The sequence below is a fragment of the Bufo gargarizans genome, chromosome 2 (genome assembly GCF_014858855.1).
Source record: "Bufo gargarizans isolate SCDJY-AF-19 chromosome 2, ASM1485885v1, whole genome shotgun sequence".
In the NCBI taxonomy this organism is placed as follows: domain Eukaryota; kingdom Metazoa; phylum Chordata; class Amphibia; order Anura; family Bufonidae; genus Bufo; species Bufo gargarizans.
In genome coordinates, this window is record NC_058081.1 from 369,695,253 (window position 1) to 369,720,212 (window position 24,960).

The 24,960-nt window shown below is 45.3% G+C and overlaps 1 protein-coding gene across 1 annotated transcript in view; it reads right to left on the reverse strand.

The window, feature by feature from the left end:
- The window catches only part of STK32A (serine/threonine kinase 32A), a 283,690-nt gene that overhangs the window by 141,000 nt on the left and 117,730 nt on the right, over window positions 1-24,960 (reverse strand). Inside the window, exon 4 of the mRNA XM_044277548.1 lies at window positions 12,350-12,501. Coding sequence (XP_044133483.1) covers window positions 12,350-12,501 — 152 coding nt within the window. The remainder of the gene's footprint in view (window positions 1-12,349; window positions 12,502-24,960) is intronic.

The window sequence follows — 24,960 nt, forward strand, 5'->3', positions numbered from 1 at the left end:
AATTGTAGTCAGAGCAGAATAGGGGATGAATTCAGAATAGTACTACAAATAAAAGGTCAGGAAAATAAAAGGTCAGGCAATCTGAGGTTAAATTGTCAAAAGAAGCAAGAGAAGGGTAATCCAATAACAATACAATAACTGGCACAGCGACAGGCACTGAGCGAACCGATTTAAAGAGCAGGGATCAGGTACTCTGATTTGACATCCCATACACTTGCTAATTGGTCAGCTGACTAGGCCTACTAATAAGTAGAGATGCCCTTGCGGTTCGCCCGACAGTCGTTTCGCTGCGAACTTTGCACGTTCGCGATTCAATAAACATATGGCAATGTCTGCCAGCACCATATTCTTTTGCATTGTGCCGAACTTTGACCCATGACACATCCATCAGGTGGGACAGGACAGGAGAATTGAGATGTTTCAGCACATGGACAAACCCCCACTCTATAAAACAACCCGATCTGGCAGCCATTTTACATTCTGTGTTTTGCCAGTGTAGGGAGAGGTTGCTTTGTGGAGCAGAGACAGGCTGTTAGGGACACCAAACGCTAGCTAATAGGGACACAAAAGTCCTTTTAAGGACTGGTATAGGTGTGCTATCGATAGGTGTGAGGGGTGTGATATACTTATAATATACTTTCTAACATAGAAAGTATATTATAGTGCATTTGTATTGTGCAGCAGTTGTGTGCGGTTCTGCTGCGATACCGCAGCTATATAGAGGGACAACTAATTGCAAAGGGTGTGATATACCTGTTGACCCAAAAAAAACTCATTGATGGGTGTGATATACCTTCTTCCACAAAATACTGATTGAGGGCTGCAATATACCTGTTGTCCCAAATAAATAGGGTGGTGTAATATAACTGTTGTGGCCCAAAAAAAATCGAGGGCTGCGATATAACCACTTACTCAAAATACTGATTAAGGGGTTCGATATACCTGCTTCCACCAAATATTGATTGAGGCCTGCGATATACCTGCTTTAACAAAATACTGATCAAGGGGTTCGATATACTTGTTTCCACCAAATATTGATTGATGCCTGCGATATACCTGCTTCCACAAAATACTGATTAAGGGTCCATTCACATGTCCGTTTTTTCTTTCCTGATCTGTTCCGTTTTTTGCGGAACAGATCAGGACCAGATCAGGACCCATTCATTTTCAATGGGTCCTGGAGAAAATCGGACAACACAATGTGTGCTGTCCGTTTCCGTTTAAATATAAAACATGTCCTATTATGTTCCTGAAAAATCGGATCCTGGTACAATGCAAAGTCAATGGTTCCGCAAAAAAACGGAAGACATTCGGATGTCATTCCGTATGTCTTCCGTTTTTTGCGGAATCCGTTCCTGGAAACACATAGCAAATTTTTTTTTTTTTTCTTTCAATTTTTTTTCAAAGGAATCCAAACAACTTTATTTGATTATTGAAATGTATACATGTTTCCGTTTTTTGCGCATCCGCAAAAAACGGATGACATACGGATGACATACGGAAACATTTTCAGGAACAACGGATCCGCAAAAAAACGGACCGAAATTCGGATTATAGAAAAATACTGACGTGTGAATGTAGCCTAAGAGGTTCTATATACCTGTTTCCACCAAATATTGATTGAGGCCTGCGATATACCTGCTTCCACAAAATACCGATTAAGGGGTTTGATATACTTGCTTCCAAAAAATACTGATTTAGGGCTGCAATATACCTGCTTCCACAAAATAATGATTAAGGGGTTTGATATACCTGGTTCCACCAAATGTTGATTGAGGCCTGCGATATACCTGCTTCCACAAATACCGATCTTCTCTAGGGACTTGACAGGCAGAGGAAGAGGCAGGCCGTTCCGCAGGGGTGGTAGGGGTCGGGCAGGTGCACCAGGCCGGAGCCTAAGTGGGATGTTGGAGAAGAGGCGTGTGATTACTTCAAAGGGCGCACCAGAGTTGGTTGAGTGGCTCACTCAGCCTTCCGCTTCTGCACCATCCTCAAACTCTGTACCTGCACCCTCTTCACTCTCATCTGTGTGCACCCCCAAATACACCACCACTCTTGACATCGGATGAGGTAGAGGAGGTAGCAACAGCCTGGTCTGACAACAGTACCCATATCAGCCCAAGTAGGGATGTCCCCGCTGTTGCTGCCTACTCCGAGATCTCAAATGTCAGTGGTGGTGAAGGTGATGATGATGACGTGTCGATGGATGTCACGTGGGTGCCCACAAGAGAGGAAGAGGAGGGGAGTTCAGAGCGAGAGACAGAGCAGCAGAGAGGGAAGAGAAGCAGGCAGAGCTCGCAGGGCACAGTAGGCAAAAAGCAGACTGCAAATGTATCTGGAGCAAGCCACTCACCATGCACAGTCACTTCTGGCGCTCCCAAGACTCCAGTACATGGCACCGCAGTGTGGGCTTTTTTTTAACGTGTCAGCTGCTGACAATAGTGTCGTGTTAAGCGCAACACTCACCTAGGGACGACCGCCTTAAGAAGGCACCTGGCCTCCCATCTCCGAGCCCAGTGGGAGAAACGCCATCAGAACCCGCAAAGCCCTTTCCCGGCGCTCCACGTCCTGCCTCTTCTCTCTCCTCCCACTTGTCCTCCACTCCACCTTTCACCATGCCTTTGCTACGTTCATCTGGCAGAAGGCAGGCTTCTGTGGCCCAAATGTTCGAGCGTAAAAAGTTGATGACGCCGGATAACCCTCTTGCCCAACGGCTGACCGCTGGCTTGTCAGAACTGCTAGCCCACCAACTATGCCATATAAAATGGTGGAATCGGAGGCCATTGACACACCGCAATGGAAGGTCCCTAGAAGAAAATGTTTCTGCGGCAAGTGAATATATCTCTGTCACACAGTGTCGGTGCCAAGATACATCTGACCACAGACACGTGGTCTAGCAAACACGGGCAGGGAAGGTACATAACTTTTACTGCCCACTGGTTGAACCTTCTGACAGCCGTCAAGCATGTAACCCGTGGCTCCAGTGTCGATTTGGTGTTACCGCCAAGGATTGCATGCAGGCCTGCCTCTTCTTCTCCGCCTCCTACTCCATCCTCCATCTCCTCCTCGGCTGACTCCCCCTTTTCCACTGCTACCGCCTATACCGCTGCGCCCCCCCCCCCCCCTATGCTCCCCAGAACACCACTTGCCTGTCAGACGTCTGATTTGTGATAGCCCGACGCACTGGAACTCCACCTTTCATATGCTTGATAGGCTGCTCTAGCTGCAACGTGCCGTTAACAACTACCTGTACGAACTCTGCAGCAGGACAGGTTCTAGGGAGCTTGGTATCTTTTCACCACGCCAGTGGCTGCTCATGCGCGACGCATGCAGACTTCTGGTCAGTCGCTACCAGGGCGCCATCAGTGACATCGTACCTTACACCTTCTTTCTGGAGTGTGCTTTTGAAATGGACTTAACACTTTTTGGGGATCCCTGGTGCTGTCCGTGGCTAGGGGGAGGACGACATTCTCCTGGGTGATGAGCAGGAGCCAGGGCGCTCCACCGGTTCCAATTTAGTTCAAATGGGGGTCTTCATGTTCCAGTTACTAGCATCACATGGCTGGCAGAATGCAGCATTTCCCGGCCTTGCTGCGAGAGATGCTGCATTCTGATGTTGCGGCCACTCACAGTGAAACAGGTGCGGGTATCAATCCTACCGCGCCTGCAAGATGAGGGCAGTTTGAAGATGTGTTGGTTACTTCAGATATGAGATCATTCTTGCAACCAACCCATCGACAGCCAACATCCAGATCCAGCCTTAGGGAACGCCTACACCGACAGGTGTCCGACTACATTGGGTTAATGGCCGATGTGGACGCTCTGAGAAGCAAGGAACCCCTGGACTACTGGGTGTGTAGGCTTGACCTGTGGCCAGAGCTGGCACAATTTTCTATGGAATTCTTGGTTTGCCCCTTGTCGAGTGTCCTGTCCGAAAGGACGTTCAGCGCAGCAGGAGGGATAGCGACCGATAAGCGCACTCGCCTAGCTCACAGTGTGGACTACCTCACATTTCTAAAAATGAATGAGGCATGGATCTCGGAGGAATTCAACACCTGTGACGACCACGTGTAATTGAATTTCCTCATGCCAGCCCACACATATCCGCCACCACACAGAAAAAAGAATGGTAATTGTCTTATGTATATACAGCGGCATAAAAGGCCTTTTCTGTCAGGTGAATGCCTAATTTTTGGTGCCTGTACTGGCCTACAGTAAAATTTGTATCCAGTGACCCCCTAATGTACCTCCAGCCACATCATCACAAGTTCTTTTCTGTCAGGTGAATGGCTATTTTTGGGGGCCTGTGCTGGCTTACAGTAAAATTAGTATCCAGTGACCGCGTAAATGTACCTCCAGCCACATCATCAAAAGTTCTTTTCTGTCAGGTGAATGCCTAATTTTTGGGGCCTGTACTGGCCTACAGTAAAAATTTTATCCAGTGACCGCCTAATGTACCTCCAGCCACATCATCACAAGTTCTTTTCTGTCAGGTGAATGCCTAATTTTTGGGGCCTGAACTCCCGTGGCCTAAAATAAAAATTTTCTAGGCTCCAGCAGGGCACATTTTTGAAAGTTTTCCTTTTAAGACACATAAACATGGCCTATGATTAAAATACATATTTTTTGTGGAAATTTTTGCCAATGAGCATTTCACTGTCCATGTTGTGGGCTATTTGTGCACTTCTAGTAAGTATTTTGTCTCTGCAAATATGACCTGAAGGTTTTTCAGCTTCGCCTGCCATTAAAGTCAACAGGGCCCACCGTGAACGCGCAGTTCGCGAACATTTGATTGCGAACCGTCCTGGTCGATGTTCGTCCATTACTACTGATTAGCCAGTCAGCAGACTCGGCTATTGTCAAAAAGGTTGCTCCCACTGATTGTCCAGATGGTGGTGTATAATATGCACAAGCTCTCTGGCAACACCACCAGCTCCACCGGGAGGCGAGAACAGACACTGCTGAAACATGCCTGACAAAGTAGATTTAAAAAGTTACCTTAAAACTGAAGCTTTTCTCTAATTTCATAAGATGATACTGCATTTAAGGTTCATTGACCAACTTCATATAAATAGAAAATTTACAGTAAGAAGGACACCACCACTTACAAACTTGTTATTAACTAGCATGGGCGTAGCTGTAGGGGGTTTAGCAGCCGCTACCGGGCCCTGAAGCCTGAGGGGGCCCAAAGACCCTTGTGGTGCATAAGAAGACACTGGTATTCTAGAAAGTGCATGCTGGTCAAGTTACACCTCTAGATGGAGGGAAGGGGTTAGGTCAAGAATTTGGGATGGGGGGGGGGGGGGGAGTTTAAATTTTTGCTTCAGGCAGCAGAAAGGCTATCTGCTTCCCAGCCCCTGGCCACAAAGCACTGAGGGGAGGGGGGCCAAGCTGAACTCTTGCACCACAGCATATGAGCCTTTAGTAAAGCCCCTGTTAACAAGTTACATATCCCACCTTGGGCATCAATACAACGCCAAACCAACGAAGATGTTTAGGAAGAATTAACACCAAAGTAATAATATCTAAAAACAGAATTGAAAAGTGGTCTTCTAGGGGGCTGGTCTTGAAAAGATGGCCATCAAAGGTCTGGATAAAGGGGTTTCACTGCAATATTTATTCACTGAACACTAGATGAGCAACTGAAGATACGTCCGGATTCTTTCCCATCATCCCCATTTCTAAACATTTCCAGGGAGCCTGGAGCCTGGGAAACTACAAGCTGCTGAAAGGTGAGGAAGATATCACTTTCCCTTAGAACAATCGTACATAGCTATAGGGAGACCTGACAGGCAATCTCCCACGGGGGCTCAGTGTGGGGGAGAAATTTAGTGAAGACACCAACAAGTAGAGTATTACTACATTATGCAAACCATTATAACATTGGGTACATTTTATTTTATCAGAGTGGAATTACAGTTAGCAGATATGACACAGGTAGGTTGCTACAACATTTCTCATTCATTAAATTCTTCCTGTTTGTTGAAAACTAGCAGACTAACATATTGTCCTAGAAAACAACAGAAGCTGCCGCAGTGCCGTTAACGTAATGCTCAGCATTAGGAGCAGGTGTGTAAGGCTCGTACATATTAATCTTGCGTCCCTAAGTGCCAAAGTTAGACTCTTCTGTCCTTAGAGAAATATCATTCAGTAGGAAGGAGGACTCATGCCAGACTATATAACACTGACTGATCACAATGTAAATCTTGATCTTTCAGTCCATTCATTGCCGCATTTAATTTTCACACACTGCCAGTTCTTCCATTTCCTTATTGAAATCCACCGACACAAAGCTGCAGAAAGCTTCATAGTGGACAAGAGCCAAAATTTTCTCCTGAAGGGCTTCAGATTATTGGGTTTATCAAACAGCTCATGCTATTGTAGCAAAAGTTACTATTCTTGTCAACGTCAAATTGTCCTAAAGATATCAGAGATATTTTGGGGAGAATTTACTATGAAGGGAATATCTGAAGACAGTCTTACTTGAGTCTGTGTTGGAGTACTTTATGTCATATGTATTAAATGTCACATGTTGTTTGATAAATTTGGCTTATTCTTAAACCTAACACTTTAGTCTAGAAAAACGACTCCAGTTTACCTACTCTACCCTGCAACTGGAGTAAAATGGTGACTTTTTTGCTACCATTAAAAAAAAGTCTTGAACAAACTCATTAACGTAGCTAACCACGCCCTCTTTTAAAGTGAGTGGTGTAAAAATGCAATAATGTCACAATATTAACTCCAAAAGTTGCAAAAGCCTCATTCATGTGACTTTTTTAAAGCCAGAATTCTGGAGTGAAGGCATGATAAATCAGGGCCTATGACTTTCTGTGAAAACTCTGCCCAGGGATGGTACTGTTTTCAACTGAGAAGACACAGCAGCTATCGGGCAAGCGACTGCTTCGGGGCCTGAGCTTAGTTGGGGCCCGGAAGCAGTAGCAGGGGTGTGGCCAGCAGGGCCATATTTCTAATAATTTAATGTTTTTTCATTTATTTAATATTTTATCTGTCTGAGGGGAGGTGGGGGCTGTAACGCTGCATACATAAACAAGAGGAGAGGGGAGAGAGGGATTCTCCTACCTCTCCGCTGCTGCACTGTGTTATCTGATTGGTGGAGCAGCAGTGAGCGGAAGCTGCTTCTCCACCAATCATTTCGAGTGATGAACAGAGCCCGCTCCCAGATGACAAGAAGCACCATGAGGACCCTGGATGTGACTGCCTGCCTGCCTGGCAGCCCAACTGCCCTCCCGGCCAGCCCACTGCCTCTCTTGCCTGCCTACCTCCTATGTAGAGCTGCTGACCTCCTTCGCCGGCTGTAACAGACAGCCAAAAAGCTGGAGCAACCATGAGCAGCAGCGCTGTCTCATTCCTCTGAGCACCGCTGCAGCCTGTCAGCCAGCTAATGCTGCCAACCTCCTGCTTAGGACTCACTGCCAGCCTGACCAAAAATGGTGAGTCTGTGCCCCCTGCCCTGTACTTAGCCACCTGCCCTGTACTGTATCCCCACCACATTTTTTGCCCAGGATTCTCCACCAGCTTTAGGCTACTTTCACACTAGCGTTGTTACTGGATCCGGCAGGGTTCAGCAAAAACGCTTCCGTTACTGATAATACAACCATCTGCATCCGTTATGAAGGGATGCGGTTGTATCATCTGTAACATAGCCAAGACGGCTATTGAAAGTCCATTGAAAGTCAATGGGGGACAGATCAGTTTTCTATTGAGTCAGATTGTGTCAGAGAAAACTGATCCGTCCCCATTGACTTGCACTGTGTGTCATGACGGATCCGTCTTGCTCCGCATCCCAGGATGGAAAAAAAAACGCAGCATGCTGCATTTTGCTCTCCGGTCTGGGAACGAAGCGGAATGCATTTTGGTGCGCTCCGTTCTGTTCAGTTACATTTTGTCCCCATTGACAATGAATAGAGACAAAACTGAAGCGTTTTTTTCCGGTATTGAGATCCTTTGACGAAACTCAATACCGGAAAATATTAACGCTAGTGTGAAAGTAGCCTTAAACCAGCAGGGTACTGTTTGGGAGGATTAGATGCTTTAGACACAACTCGGAAGAACTGTTTCTCAGTAAAGATATGCCTCATTGCATAGACAACTGTTTTAGACAATGCTCTGACCAATACGTGATCTGTACTGATGAGGGGCAAGGACCCAGCTGTTTACAGTGGGTGTCTCTCGTGTTGCTGGTAAGAGTACTAAATCTGCAGATTTTTCCCATGGAACAATGGGGGACATTTACCAAGACTAGCATTCCCATCCTCCAGTCTTGATCCCCTGTGTGATGAGATGCGCCAGGTGCCTCTTAATAAATTAGTCACATCCCTGGCACTCTGTGCCCCAGAAACTGAGGTTTACGCCAGCTAGGGGCTGGCATAGACTTCAGCTATGATTTACACCAATTTCTGGCGAATTATAGTAAATCCAGCCGACCAAAAAGTTGCAAATTATGGTTTAAATATGAAATGCGCCATAATGTGCGTCTTTTGTGCTCCACAATCCTGGATAAAATGTTATACATATTTAAGTCCTAGCACTAAAGACTTGATCACAAGGTCACACTGATAGAGTCCATATACAAGAGACAAGGCAGAAATGATTGAAATGTGTGAAAATGAAATTCTGTGTGAGACTTGCAATTTTCTAAGCTACCAGTTTTCACGCTTTTTTTTTTTTTTTTTAACTGTCTAACAAATCAGCACTCGGCTGGGAAGCACTAATGGGCTTTTTTGGAGGCTGTCCCACAGTTTCATTATTGTCTGGGCAGGAACATTTCCATAATAAATTTTCCATTTTAATTTCATAGGGCTGCCAAGGCTCATCTACTGTTGTATATCTCCGCTTTCAATGATGACCCAAGAACTGAAATCACAATGCTTAAAAGGCAATGGCATATTAGAGTCATTTCTCATTTTTATTTTTTTCTAGACTAATACAGTTTATTTTTTTCTGCTGCAACAATGGGCATAAGTATATGGTATATCCAATATCTAATATATAAAGCTGAGTGTATGTGTGTATGTTTGCTAAACGTATCCGCAACGTCGTATTTACAATCACAACATTTTTTACAGCTACAGGAGCCATTTTCTGTTGGCTGTTGTGGCAGTTAACCTGGATATTCATCAGATTGCATATAGCAACCAATCACAGCTCAGCTTCTATTTTGCTACAGGTCATTAATATGAGCTCTGATTGGTTGCTATAGGCAACTGAGGACATTCTTAGTATAAGACAGCTTATGTGGGAGTTATTTAGCCAACGTTGTTGTAGAGGCTGATGTAACTCACATGACCTTAACTGTATACCAATTCTATGGGGTTTAATATACTGTCAATTAAAGACAATAATGCACAGTAAGAAAAGGAATTTGATTGGCTAATTGTCAGGCCGCTGTGGAGGTCACTGTTAAAGTGGCGGGCACTGTGGAGGTCACTGTTAAGGGGGCAGGGAACTATTGAGGCCACTATTAAAGGGGCAGCTGCTATGGAGGTCACTGTTAAGGGAGGAGTGGACTGTGGAGGCCACTATTAAAGGGAAAGCGGGGTACTGTGAGATCACTGTTAAGAGAGAGGGGTACTGTGGCAGTCACTGTTAAAGGGGCAGGCACTGTGTATTTCTCTGTTAAGGGGGCAGGGAATGGTGGAGGTCACAGTTAAGGCAGCAGGGTACTGTGAGGTTACTGTTAAGAGAGAGGGGTACTGTGGCAGTCACTGTTAAAGGGGCAGGCACTGTGTATTTCTCTGTTAAAGGGGACTGTCCCCTATGAAGGTCACTGTTAAGGGGTGGGGTGCTGTAGAGGTCACTGTGAAGGGGGCACGCCGGTGTGGAGGTCACTGTCAAGGGGTTGGGGTGCTGTGGAACTCACTGTTAAAGGGGCTGGCTGCTGTGAAAGTCAAAGTTAAGGGGGTGGGCTGCTGTGGAGGTCCCATTTTAAGGAGGTGGGACACTGTGGAGGGTCAGGGTTAAGGGGTATGGTGCTGTGAAGGTCACTTTTAAGGGGGCAGGAGCTGTAGAGGTCACGTTATGGGGGGATACTGTCGATATATTTTAAGGACACACACAAACATTAAATGAAATAGACGAAATATACCAGTGTGAAGCAGGGTCCTTCTGCTAGTGTTTATATAAACTTTGTCTGTCTATCTATCTACTGTATCTATCTATCTATCATCTATCTACTGTATCTATGTACTCTGTTTATCTATCTATCTATCTATCTCATATCTATCTATTTATCTATCTATCTACAGACTACAGTATGTATGGTAAGGTATACGGTAAAGTGCTGGAAGGGGTGCATATTTCACCCACTATCCTCAGCTGGGTGAGATAACTGAAATCTAGAACGCTGCTGTGGGTTCATGGCTCATCCGATATTCCTATGGACAAAGAGAAGGTGCACTATCTAAGGCTAACCAAGGTTTTAGATTCTGTTCTGGGCTGGATTATTTTGCACTGGTGGGTAGGTTTGGGAGAGGGACCTGACAGTCCACACCCCTCCAGCATGGCTATTTCCCCTAGCCTGAGGTGATCCCAGGTGTGGCTGCTGAGAATCATTACCGGGGAATAAAAAGTTGCCTCAGACTGTCAGTCACGGTCAGAAAGCCTGTGAAGCTAGCTGACCTGCTAGCTGTCTCAGCCTGATTTTCCCCTGTGTGAACTGCACTGTATTGGTGAGACTGAGACAACTTGTCTAGGTATCATTCAGACCGGCAGGCGTTTATTTCTTTTGTTTATGTTATGTTGGTGCTGGTGATAACTTGGATGCTGTTTTTTGTTGTGCTGCATACCAGAATATAAATGGTTTGGACATTTTTAAGTTGCTGTCTCTGCTAGAGGTCTGTCATTGCTGACCGCACCCTGAGTACAGATCCTGACACTATCTCCAGTATCTACCTACTGTATCTATGCACTCTAACTATCCATCTATGGTCTCTCAGTGCCTTAGTGCCTCCACACAGTAGTTATGCCCCCTTAGTGCCCAAATACAGTTGAATAGCTCCCTAGTGCCCCCACACAGCAGAATGCCTCTGTAGTGCTGCTACGGCAGTAGTTCCACCACTGGATCTGTACTTACTAGTAGATCTTCACTGACTAATACAGGAGATCCGAAGTTGGCAAACCTCCGCAAACTGATGTCAATATGTCAAAACTGGTCATATGGACGGGGGTTCTGCAGCTTGGACAAAGCCTTTAAAAGGGTATTCCAGTTACCAAAAATATAACTTATGTTTTAGACTAATTCATCAGCAATAATTGCCTAATATAATGTAAATTTCACATATTTACTGTTCAGTAGTTATAAAGGTAGTTTTCTTCCTCTGCTACCCACTGTGTTTCCTTATAAATTACCATGGCATCGACCTGTAGTTCTGAGTCTTTGTTAGGTCGAGCATGCTCAGTATGTTGAGCATGCTCAGTTCTCTAGCTAAATGTCTTGTGAAACAAATGGGAGTGTTAGTGTGCTGGCGCTTACTGAGTGACTGGACTATATATCAGGCAATCAATAAACATCAACACTTCGAGGGATTGTGGGGTTTGTAGTCTTAGAAGTTTTGTGAGGGAAGATCAGCCACCATGATACTCTCAGTGTATTGCAGGTTCACACAGGAGCTAGACAAATGGATTGCAAGGTAAAATGACAATCTGGTTATATGTATAGGTATGGGTTCTGGTTGGGTCAAAGCGTGCAGTCTTAATGCAGTTTTTCAAAAATTAAGTTACTTACCAGAATACCCCTTTAAATTAAACAGGGTTAATTTCAGCAGGGCAAACTAGATGAAAAAAATTCTATGACAGTGCCAGTGTAAGACATAGAGCACTCCAGCATCATCATTTCAAATGATAAATATATTTGTTCAACTAGCCTTAATTTCACAATACAATGATAGACAAGACTATTTTTAGGGGAAAAAAGTCTCATTTAGCCATTTTTAAACTAGAATTTACATATAAAACAGTGCTGCTATAGGCTGACTCTTTCAAAAACTTATTTTTTTATGTATAGAAATTTAAAATAGCTGTGATCACTAGTTCTAAGACTCGGCAAAGAAATGTTTCACTGAAAATTTTTTGAAGCACACAGGAGCATTTTGTACTCCAAATGAGAGCTGCAGGTCAAGATCCTTGACTGTGTCACCAGACAGCCTAACTTTCAGCTCTACCCCTCCGTGTTCTAAAGTTTATTAATACAATGTTATAAATCAAACGTCAAAGGGACAATTCAGGAATCCTGATCATAGTAACCATCCACACATTCATCAACACACAGTTCAAGGATCTAGTTGACCTACCTTTTCTGTGTCACTTACCAAGCAACTAATAAATTACTTACCAGAGGTTGACTAGAAATGGATGCTCCAGCCCTTGCATGATCTGCAGTTCTTTAAACACATTCCTCACTTCATTGCGCTCCACACATTTCTGTTTGTTCATGTATTTCATTGCATACATTTTCTTTGTATCATTTTTCTGAACAATGCAGACCTGGTTATAAAAAGACAATGCACAGATTACAGGGCTCTTCAGACATTCTGAAGAAGTCTACCATAATTGATTGTGAATGAATAGCTGCATTACTGTTCATCAACATGTAGTTCCAGATTAAAATACTATAAATAGTCATAAAATATCTTAAAACTGAAATTCATGAACTAATTCACACTCTAGTCTATATTTCTCTGCACCCTTTGCAGTTTGGTAAAAGCGCAGCATTTATGTGCTCCTCCTAAGATTTATTCATTGGCCTAAGGCTGGCCATATTGCTTGGCCTTTGCAAAAGCTCATCTGGACAAAGAAGAAGACTTCTGGTCTTCGGTGTTATGGTCAGATGAAACAAAAATTGAATTGTTTGGTCACAATGATGTTTCCTTCATTTGGTGTAAAAAAAGGAGAAGCCTTCAACCCAAAGAACACCATCCCTACTGTCAAACATGGTGGTGGGAACCTAATGCTTTGGGGGTGTTTTTCAGCCAGTGGACCAGGAAACCTAATCACAGTAAACGGCACCATGAAAAAAGAGCAATATATGAGGATTCTCAACGACAACATCAGGCAGTCTGCAGAGAAACTTGGCCTTGGGCACCAGTGGACATTTCAGCATGACAATGACCCAAAACACACAGCAAAAGTGGTGAAGAAATGGTTAGCAGACAACAACATTAACGTTTTGGAGTGGCCCAGCCAGAGTCCAGACTTGAATCTAATTGAGAATCTGTGGAGGGAGCTAAAGATCAGGGTGATGGCAAGAAGATCCTCCAACCTGAAAGATTTGGAGCTTATTGCTAAAGATGAATGGGCAAAAATACCTGTGGAGACATGCAAAAAGCTGGTCTGCAATTATAGGAAGCATTTGATTGCTGTAATAGCCAATAAAGGCTTTTCTATTGATTATTGAGAAGGGTATGAATAATTTTGGACTGGACACTTTTTGCTCAAATGTAAATAAAAGTTGAGAAATGTTTTTTTTTCCACAATAATGCCTCTTGTACATCGTTTTATTATCTTTTGGGAGACACCTATGTCATTTCCCGTCAAAAAAATACTTGCTGGTTGAATAAAAGTAACTTTTGCCAGGGGTATGATTAATTATGGGCAGCACTGTATATTTAAAGACAGTGATCTGCCCTTCCAAATGGTGATTCAATCAACAGCTATTCCTCCCATCCTCCACATACACATGCATGTCCTCTCATTAAAGAGAGGGGAGTATTTTGCTACCAGACTCCTCTCTTGGCAGCTTGTCTCACCAAAATTCAACATGCTAAGCCCTTGCTTGGGACATCTCCATTCACATTAGAAGACCGGCCAGGTTTAGCAGGCATTTTTCTAACGCACATACCCCGGTAGACACAAGGAGAAAACATAACTTTATACCTTCTCTGATGAGGACAACAAATTCTGTGTTTCCCACTCTTTTTACCATGAAGGAACCTCTCATTTCTTCTCATCCCACGAAAACTATAATTGTAATGACCGGCAACACACACAGGGAGGAAAACAGGGAAGGCCCTGCACAAGGGAGAGGGAAAGGTGGTGACCCCTAACTCACCTTGCAGCTGGTACCTGCCTGCCCTGTCGTCCCTAGACGGGTTCCTCACCCGTGCGGCGATCACGTGCCTAAACCCTGGCTTTCCCTGAAATGAGCCCTAGATAATGAACGGGCCGGTGGGATCGCTAGTCCGCACCACTGCACTAAGTGGGAAACACCAGGGGGAGGACAGACAAACACAGACAAACACAAACACCCAGGTGGACGACAACAACTGTCCACAAAGGTCCAACAGGGATCCGGAGGGTAGCGTTCTGGATCAACTACCAGAGAACGCAGCAACACAGCTCCAGTGGGTCAGAATAGATGTCCAGGCAGGAAGCTCTATATCTGGCAACCAGAGAAGTGTGAGAGGGGAATATAAGGAGGATTGGGAGTGCTGGACAAGGAACAGCTGAGAGAAGGAGCTACGGATCCCTGAGTGAGCCAAAAGGGTTTGTAAAGCAAACCCAGAAAGCTACAATAAGGAAACTTCCCTATCTGACATAGAGCGTGCAGCCAACCGCTGCGACCTCCTGACCCCGGGTACAACGGAGTCAGGCGTGGCTCTTGACACCCTCGTGACAATAATCCTACCTTTGTAGAGGCTGAGATCACCTTACGGCCCTATTGTAAAACCAATCATCGGGTTATACAGAAAACTAGCCTGGTTTGTGGAATATAATAGTTGTGAGAAATGCAGGACATAAAGATCCATCAGAACAAGTAGAATGGGCAAACCACATTCTCGACAGACTCTTGACTTATGTGAGGCTAGTGGTGGCCAACTAACATAGATGACCGTTTGTAGTCTATTCATCCCAATTCCTTCCGCTCTGTTAAATATTAATGTTCTCCAGAATCTCTACTATTGTTATGGCAGCTTTCATACGGCAGAGTTTTGATCAGTCATTTTCATCACTATTTTTAAGCCAAAAAACTAGGTGTATTTATTTTGATATTGTTTGCATTTAACGTTGTATGACCTGTTAAAATAAGGTTATTATGGTTGTGTGGCTGTCTAATGAGTGAGAGACAGAGTGGGAGAGAAAGAGGCTTTTCATGCAGCTTGAAGCACTTTTAATTCAGGTAGAATTGAATCGAATATCATCTGAATCGAATTACACACAGGATTTAGACGAATCAAACAGTAAACATATTTTCAGAAATTCGCTCATCATTCATTGCATTTATAGCATTTTTGTTTTAATGATAATTACTTTTAATCGTTTTGAGGGAACAGTGTTTTATTTTTACTTTCCATTAGTTCCACAGACTAATCCTTCATCCGGTGTGTCATTATCATACACCACCATAAAAAGGCATCTTTAAGGGTTGATCTAATGTTTTTGAGGGCTGTTCGATGGTTCATTTAACTTGTCATGTTACAGGAAATATAAATCAGACAGCTACTCATCTCTCCAGTCTCCAGCATACATATAAAGCATATTCAGCTGAGCCAAATGTGCATGCTATGGTTCAGTCATGCTGATAACTGATAGCTGAAGATATGATTTGCCTGCAGGAATCCCCTGTTTCAGCAATAGTAATAGTAAGAATTGAAAAACACTATTTTTGTGTAGCTCTATTACAGGGTATCAGATAGTACTGTATTTAGTAACATAACATGGTTTGTAAGGCTGATAAAAGACATCTGTCCATCCAGCTCGGCCTGTTATGCTGCAAGTTGATCCAGAGGAAGAAAAAAAAAAAAGAAAAACCCTATGAGGTAGAAGCCAATTTTCCCCACTTTAGGGGAAGAAAATTCCTTCCCGACTCCAATTAGACTAACTCCCTGGATCAACGACCCCTCTCTAGTAGCGATAGCCTGTAATATTATTATACTCCAGAAATACATCCAGGCCCCTCATTAACAGGCTGATTAGAGTTTAAACCTCAGATAACAGCATTTATAAGTTTTAATTGTATTAAAGCTACCATAATTCATGTTGTATTTAAAAACAAAAACATATGAGAAACCAACTAGGATGAATGATTACATGGTAATGGACAACCTTTCCTGATAAAGTTGTCCCTGCTATCAGCTGATCATGCAGGTCTCTAGCTCCTGTAACCGCTGCTGTTGGCTAGAAGCTGCACACAGCTACATATATCAGCATTAAAAATGTAGTATCAGCAACAATATTCGGATCAGAGGCCTCCCTGAGTCAATAACACAGACGGTACTTCTACCTACCAATGTGAACATTTTCAACGACCTCCTGGTACGTCCGCCAGGCTCCAACATCGAAATCGACAGAGCCCATAGGGCATTGAGGCCCCCCAATCCTGACCCCTCAAAGCCAAGGGACGTCATCTGCAGAGTCCACTTTTATGCCATCAAGGATCAGATTCTGCTCAAAGCCCGACAGATGTCGTCTCTGTCCTATGACGGCGTCCCCTTTATCTTGCTACAGGACTTATCCCGCTATACCCTAGCCCAGCGCGCTGCCCTGCGCCCACTCTTGCACCTTCTCAAAGAGCGCAATATCCCTTACCGCTGGGGCTTTCCTTTTGCTCTACTTGTGGGCCCCAAGGATCAAGTTGTCACCCTGCGGGACCCTACAGATCTTCCCCACTTTCTGCAGCAGCTGGACTTGCCGCCAGTTGATCTGGGGCCCTAGCCATCTCTTCTCCCACCTGCCTCTGAGTCGACGGGGCGACAGCGCCCATCACCTGCTGAAAGAGCACCCAGATCTTCTGCTCCGTCCTCAGGAGGACAACACCAGAAAGGACCAGGCTACTCAAGTCGTGGATCCCCACCTCATCTTACCACCTGAGGGGCTTCCTGCTTAACCTGCCTGGGACTACTAAAGCTTTAACTTGCTGAATGTTGCTTACTGGTTCTTAGTTGTTTGCCCATTCTTTTTCTCTGTCTTTATGCTCTAAAACTGCTGGTGCTTATAAGTTTCCATTTGCATCTACCGGTGTTGTGGCAGGTCAGCTCTTGTCTGGCTGCCACTTTCTCCCCCAAATAAGTAGAGACTTTCCCTAGGGGTGTCTGCCCCGAGTGACAGCCTCTTTGGACCTTTGGGTCACTTAAAATTACTCTACCTTCCCTTCTCAGGGTTTTCCTCCTATTTGCTTACTTCTAATTGTTTTATTCTCTTTGTTTTTTGTCGGTCGTTTCCCCGTTCCTCCCTTGAGTTTCTTTTCCCTTTCCCCCCTCCCCCCACAGCAATGGGGTCACTGAAGATCGCATCATTCAACGCAAAGGGTCTCAACACTCCCGAAAAAAGGGCCCAGGTACTTCACCATTTCCATTGCCGAAAGGTACATGTTGTCTGTTTCCAAGAAACGCACTTTAAGGAGGGTAGCGCCCCGAACATACGACATCGACACTACACAACCTGGCACTTTGCAATGTGGTAAATAAGACTAAAGGAGTCGCCATAGTGATCCACAAGTCTTTACCTCATCAAGTGCTGGGATGTACTGTCAACCCAGATGGGAGATATTTGGCCCTCGCATTACTTATTGGAGGCCAAGAATTGACCTTCCTCAACGTGTATGCCCCCAATCAAAATCAAGCTCCCTTCATTGTAAACCTTAATAATAACGTCATACCGTTGCTCCTGGGGACTGTTATTTTATGTGGTGACCTTAATCTGATGCTTGACCCTACACTTGACAATTCGACTGGACATGCCTCCCTCACATACTCCACCATTAAAAAGGTCAAACGGGCACTGCTCCAATTACAATTACGCGATCCCTGGCGGATCCAGCACCCAGCTGATAAGGATTACACCTTTTACTCTGCCCCCCATGGCTCATATATTCGCATTGACCATATCCTTTTTCAGCAATCGGCCCTATCCTGGCTTGACTCCACACAAATAGGAAACATCCTTTGGTCTGACCACGCTCCCATATACTGTTCCCTGAATTTGCCCTTCCTCTCTAGGCAGGAGTGGACGTGGCGGTTAAACGAAAGTCTCCTTCTTGACGCGGGGTGTGCTGCTGGCCTCACTTGCAGTATGAAAAACTTCTTGTCGGATCACATGGAGGATACTACCCCAATACCTATCCAATGGGAGGCCTTGAAGTGTGTTCTTCGAAGCGTGCTCATTAAGCATGGCTCCCGTCTCAAGAAGGAGAAAGCCCACTCACTTAAAGGGACTCTGTCACCAGTTTCTGACCCCCACTTTTAAAAATATTGTTCTGTCCATGGAGCCCTTGTGATTACTATTGTGGTGTTATAAACTAAATCTGCTGGCTCGTTTTGTTAAAAAAACGTTTTATCTAACCTGTCAGTCATATTGTTAAGGTGCCCAGGGCGTTGCTCATGGCCTGAAGATGCTGCCCGCCGCCGCCGCCGTTGGTGCCCAGCTCCTCCTCTGCTCTCGTCAGCGCCGCCTGAAAATACTTAGATACGCCTCCGGCTCTTACTCACTCCACCCTCCTTTTTTTCTAAGATCCCGCGCGTGCGGCAGTGTTCGCGTTATCGGGAGGTTGAGCGAAGTGCCCGCGCATGCGCACTTCGCTCAATGAGGCTGAACTGAAAAGTCCGCACGGGCGCATCAGGCACAGGCCTGTGCGCACGCGCGGGATCTTAGAAAAGAAGGAGGGGGGAGTGAGGGAGAGCCGGAGGCGTATCTCAGTATTTTCAGCAGAGGAGGAGCTGGGCACCAACGGCGGGCGGCATCTTCAGGCCATGAGCAACGCCCTGGGCACCTTAACAATATGACTGACAGGTTAGATAAAACGTTTTTTTTTAACAAAAAGAGCCAGCAGATTTAGCTTATAACACCACAATAGTAATCACAAGGGCTCCATGGACAGAACAATATTTTTAAAAGTGGGGGTCAGAAACTGGTGACAGAGTCCCTTTAAGCTTGCTCTACAAAAAGTCACTTCCCTGGAACTTTCCCACAAACGAGCACTTACCCTGCAAACTCTTCACGATCTCCAGAATGCACGTATGGAAGCTAAAAGCCTCCTAGATGTATCCTATAAATGTATGGTACAAATTTGCAGGAGTAAATTCTACGAATACGGAAACAAAAGTGGACGTATGTTGGTAAGGGCTCTAATTGGAAGACTGGCAACCTCCCACATTCCCGCTATCAAAACCGCCCAGGATCGTATGGTTCACACAACCACTGACATCGCGGCTACTTTCCACTCCTTCTACTCAAATCTCTACAACCTGCCCCAAACATCCCCTCAAGTACTGGGTAAATCTCCCGACCCGCCTCTCCTACTTCCCAAGCTTTCCACGCTTGACTCTGCCACTATGGAAGCTCCATTCACAGACGCTGAACTCCATACGGTACTTAACCACCTCCGGACCGCCTAACGCAGATGTGCGGTCCGGAGGTGGCGGCCCTGCGCAGAGTCACGCATATATGCGTCATCTCGCGAGGGCCGGGATTTCCTGTGAACGCGCGCACACAGGCGCGCGCGCTCACAGGAATGGAAGGTAAGCGAGTGGATCTCCAGCCTGCCAGCGGCGATCGCTCGCTGGCAGGCTGGAGATCCGAATTTTTTAACCCCTAACAGGTATATTAGACGCTGTTTTCATAACAGCGTCTAATATACCTCCTACCTGGTCCTCTGGTGGTCCCTTTTGTTAGGATCGACCACCAGAGGACTCAGGTAGGTCAGTACAGTCGCACCAAACACCACACTACACTACACCCCCCCCCCCGTCACTTATTAACCCCTTATAAACCCCTGATCACCCATGATCACCCCATATAAACTCCCTGATCACCACCCTGTCATTGATCACCGCCCTGTCATTGATCACCCCCCTGTCAGGCTCCGTTCAGACGTCCGTATGATTTTTACGGATCCACGGATACATGGATCGGATCCGCAAAACGCATACGGACGTCTAAATGGAGCCTTACAGGGGGGTGATCAATGACAGGCGGGTGATCACCCATATACACTCCCTGATCACCCCCTGTCATTGATCACCCCCCTGTAAGGCTCCATTCAGACGTCCGCATGATTTTTACGGATCCATGGATACATGGATCGGATCCGCAAAACACATGCGGACGTCTGAATGGAGCCTTTCAGGGGGTGATCAATGACAGGCGGGTGATCACCCATATACACTCCCTGATCACCCCCCTGTCATTGATCACCCCCCTGTAAGGCTCTATTCAGACGTCCGCATGTGTTTTGTGGATCCGATCCATGTATCCATGGATCCGTAAAAAATCATGCAGATGTCTGAATGGAGCCTTACAGGGGGGGTGATCAGTGACAGGGGGGTGATCACCCTGATCACCCCCTGTCATTGATAACCCCCCTGTAAGGCTCCATTCAGACGTCCGCATGTGTTTTGTGGATCCGATCCATGTATCCATGGATCCGTAAAAAATCATGCGGATGTCTGAATGGAGCCTTACAGAGGGGGTGATCAGTGACAGGGGGGTGATCACCCTGATCACCCCCTGTCATTGATAACCCCCCTGTAAGGCTCCATTCAGACGTCCGCATGTGTTTTGTGGATCCGATCCATGTATCCATGGATCTGTAAAAAATCATGCGGATGTCTGAATGGAGCCTTACAGGGGGGGGGGTGATCAGTGACAGGGGGGTGATCACCCTGATCACCCCCTGTCATTGATTACCCCCCTGTAAGGCTCCATTCAGACGTCCGCATGTGTTTTGTGGATCCGATCCATGTATCCATGGATCCGTAAAAAATCATGCGGATGTCTGAATGGAGCCTTACAGGGGGGGTGATCAGTGACAGGGGGGTGATCACCCTGATCACCCTGATCACCCCCTGTCATTGATAACCCCCCTGTAAGGCTCCATTCAGACGTCCACATGTGTTTTGTGGATCCGATCCATGTATCCATGGATCCGTAAAAAATCATGCGGATGTCTGAATGGAGCCTTACAGGGGGGGTGATCAGTGACAGGGGGGTGATCACCCTGATCACCCCCTGTCATTGATAACCCCCCTGTAAGGCTCCATTCAGACGTCCGCATGTGTTTTGCGGATCCGATCCATGGATCCGTAAAAATTATACGGACGTCTGAATGGAGCCTTACCAGGGGGGTGATCAATGACAGGGGGGTGATCCGGGAGTCTATATGGGTGATTACCCCCCTGTCATTGATCACCCCCCTGTCATTGATCACCCCCCTGTCATTGATCACCCCCCCCCCCCCCCCTGTAAGGCTCCATTCAGACATTTTTTTTGGCACAAGTTAGCGGAAATTTTTTGTTTGTTTTTGTTTTTGTTTTTTCTTACTAAGTCTCATATTCTACTAACTTGTGTCAAAAAATAAAATCTCACATGAACTCACCATACCCCTCACGGAATCCAAATGCGTAAACATTTTTAGACATTTATATTCCAGACTTCTTCTCACGCTTTAGGGCCCCTAAAAAGCCAGGGCAGTATAAATACCCCACATGTGACCCCATTTCGGAAAGAAGACACCCCAAGGTATTCGCTGAGGGGCATATTGAGTCCATGAAAGATTGAAATTTTTGTCCTAAGTTAGCGGAAAGTGAGACTTTGTGAGAAAAAAAACAAAAAAATCAATTTCCGCTAACTTATGCAAAAAATAAAAAATTTCTAGGAACTCGCCAGGCCCCTCATTGAATACCTTGGGGTGTCTTCTTTCCAAAGTGGGGTCACATGTGGGGTATTTATACTGCCCTGGCTTTTTAGGGGCCCGAAAGTGTGAGAAGAAGTCTGATCCAAATGTCTAAAAATGCCCTCCTAAAAGGAATTTGGGCCCCTTTGCGCATCTAGGCTGCAAAAAAGTGTCACACATCTGGTATCGCCGTACTCAGGAGAAGTTGGGGAATGTGTTTTGGGGTGTCATTTTACATATACCCATGCTGGGTGAGAAAAATATCTTGGTCAAATGCCAACTTTGTATAAAAAAATGGGAAAAGTTGTCTTTTGCCAAGATATTTCTCTCATCCAGCATGGGTATATGTAAAATGACACCCCAAAACACATTCCCCAACTTCTCCTGAGTACGGAGATACCAGATGTGTCACACTTTTTTGCTGCCAAGGTGGGCAAAGGGGCACATATTCCAAAGTGCACCTTTCGGATTTCACAGGCCATTTTTTACAGATTTTGATTGCAAGGTACTTCTTACACATTTGGGCCCCTAAATTGCCTGGGCAGTATAACTACGCCACAAGTGACCCCATTTTGGAAAGAAGACACCCCAAGGTATTCCGTGAGGGGCACGGCGAGTTCCTAGATTTTTTTATTTTTTGTCACAAGTTAGCGGAAAATGATGATTTTTCTTTTTTTTTTCTTTTTTCCTTACAAAGTCTCATATTCCACTAACTTGCGACAAAAAATAAAAGATTCTAGGAACTCGCCATGCCCCTCACGGAATACCTTGGGGTGTCTTCTTTCCAAAATGGGGTCACTTGTGGCGTAGTTATACTGCCCAGGCAATTTAGGGGCCCAAATGTGTGAGAAGAACTTTGCAATCAAAATGTGTAAAAAATGACCGGTGAAATCCAAAAGGTGCACTTTGGAATATGTGCCCCTTTGCCCACCTTGGCAGCAAAAAAGTGTCACACATCTGGTATCGCCGTACTCAGGAGAAGTTGGGGAATGTGTTTTGGGGTGTCATTTTACATATACCCATGCTGGGTGAGAAAAATATCTTGGTCAAATGCCAACTTTGTATAAAAAAATGGGAAAAGTTGTCTTTTGCCAAGATATTTCTCTCACCCAGCATGGGTATATGTAAAATGACACCCCAAAACACATTCCCCAACTTCTCCTGAGTACGGCGATACCAGATGTGTCACACTTTTTTGCTGCCAAGGTGGGCAAAGGGGCACATATTCCAAAGTGCACCTTTCGGATTTCACAGGCCATTTTTTACAGATTTTGATTGCAAGGTACTTCTTACACATTTGGGCCCCTAAATTGCCTGGGCAGTATAACTACGCCACAAGTGACCCCATTTTGGAAAGAAGACACCCCAAGGTATTCCGTGAGGGGCATGGCGAGTTCCTAGAATCTTTTATTTTTTGTCGCAAGTTAGTGGAATATGAGACTTTGTAAGGAAAAAAGAGAAAAAAAAAATCATCATTTTCTGCTAACTTGTGACAAAAAATAAAAAATTCTAGGAACTCGCCATGCCCCTCACGGAATACCTTGGGGTCTCTTCTTTCCAAAATGGGGTCACTTGTGGCGTAGTTATACTGCCCTGGCAGTATAACTCCGTTTTCTACTGTTTGGGCATTGTAGAACCTCAGGAATCATGACAGGTGCTCAGAAAGTCAGAGCTGTTTCAAAAAGCGGAAATTCACATTTTTGTACCATAGTTTGTAAATGCTATAACTTTTACCCAAACCATTTTATTTTTTTTGCCCAAACATTTTTTTTTTATCAAAGACATGTAGAACAATAAATTTGGCGAAAAATTTATATATGGATGTCGTGTTTTTTTTTGCAAAATTTTACAGCTGAAAGTGAAAAATGACATTTTTTTGCAAAAAAATCGTTACATTTTGATTAATAACAAAAAAAGTAAAAATGTCAGCAGCAATAAAATACCACCAAATGAAAGCTCCATTAGTGAGAAGAAAAGGAGGTAAAATTCATTTGGGTGGTAAGTTGCATGACCGAGCGATAAACGGTGAAAGGAGTGTAGTGCCGAAGTGTAAAAAGTGCTCTGGTCATGAAGGGGGTTTCACCTAGCGGGGCTGAAGTGGTTAAGTCGCTCCTGGGTGGCAAGAGCCCGGTCCCCGATGGGTTTATGGCTAGGTTCTACAAATCCTTCTCTTCCAATCTCTCCCCTATTATGCTCCGGGTCTTCAATGGGGTGTCTCCTGGGCTCCCCTTCCCGGCGCAGACCACGGAGGCGCATATCACGGTTATCCTGAAACCGGCAAAGGACCCGCATCTGTGTGCCAGCTATCGTCCTATCTCCCTTTTAAACGTTGATCTCAAGATCTTCGCCAAATTAATGGCGAATAGATTGAACACTTATCTACCTTCCCTGGTCTGCGCTGATCAGGTCGGGTTTGTGCTGGGAAGGGAGGCCCAGGACAACACTCTTAAAACCTTAGATATCATCCACTATGCCAAATCTAAAAGGGTCCCCCTTATGGTGCTTTCCCTAGACGCAGAAAAGGCCTTCGACAGGATATCTTGGCGCGCCATCCATGAGGCTCTATCACATATAGGCCTGGGCCCGATATTCCTGTCAAAGATCCTGACACTTTACCAACATCCCAAAACAAGTCAAAGTAAATGGGGCCCTCTCCCCACCTTTCCAATCCATAATGGGACACGGCAGGGCTGCCCATTGTCCCCCTTACTATACGTCCTAGTCATGGAACACCTGCTGGCCTCCATACGTGCCAATCCGGACATAACAGGAATAACGATCGGATCACAAGAGTATAAATGCGCTGCGTTTGCTGACGATCTCCTTCTCTACATAACCAACCCACGCATCTCTCTACCATCCTTGCTTCGGGAGATATCTCAATTTGGTGCTTGGTCCAATTTCTAAATCAACATGTCCAAGTCAGAGGCCCTAGACGTCACTTTGCCAAGCGACCTGACCCCTTCTTAAGGCTTCTTTTCCCTTTGCTTGGCCACCTAGAGGTATAACATATTTGGGGATTAAAGTGACAGCAGATCTCTCGCGACTTCATAAATTGAACTTTGCGCCCCTTCTCCTACAGTTCCAAAAAGACCTAGACGGATGGCGTAAACGAGACTTCTCTTGATTTGGTAGGATTAGCATATTAAAGATGACCCTCTTACCAAAACTACTGTACCTATTACAGACTATCCCCCTCCGCATCCCGTCCACGTTTTGGTCCCGACTCCGTAGATGTTTCACGCAGTTTGTATGGGCCCCTGGCCGACCGCGGTTAAAATGGGAGATAATGACTCGCACCAAGGAAACAGGAGGGGTGGGTCTCCCAGATTGTCGAC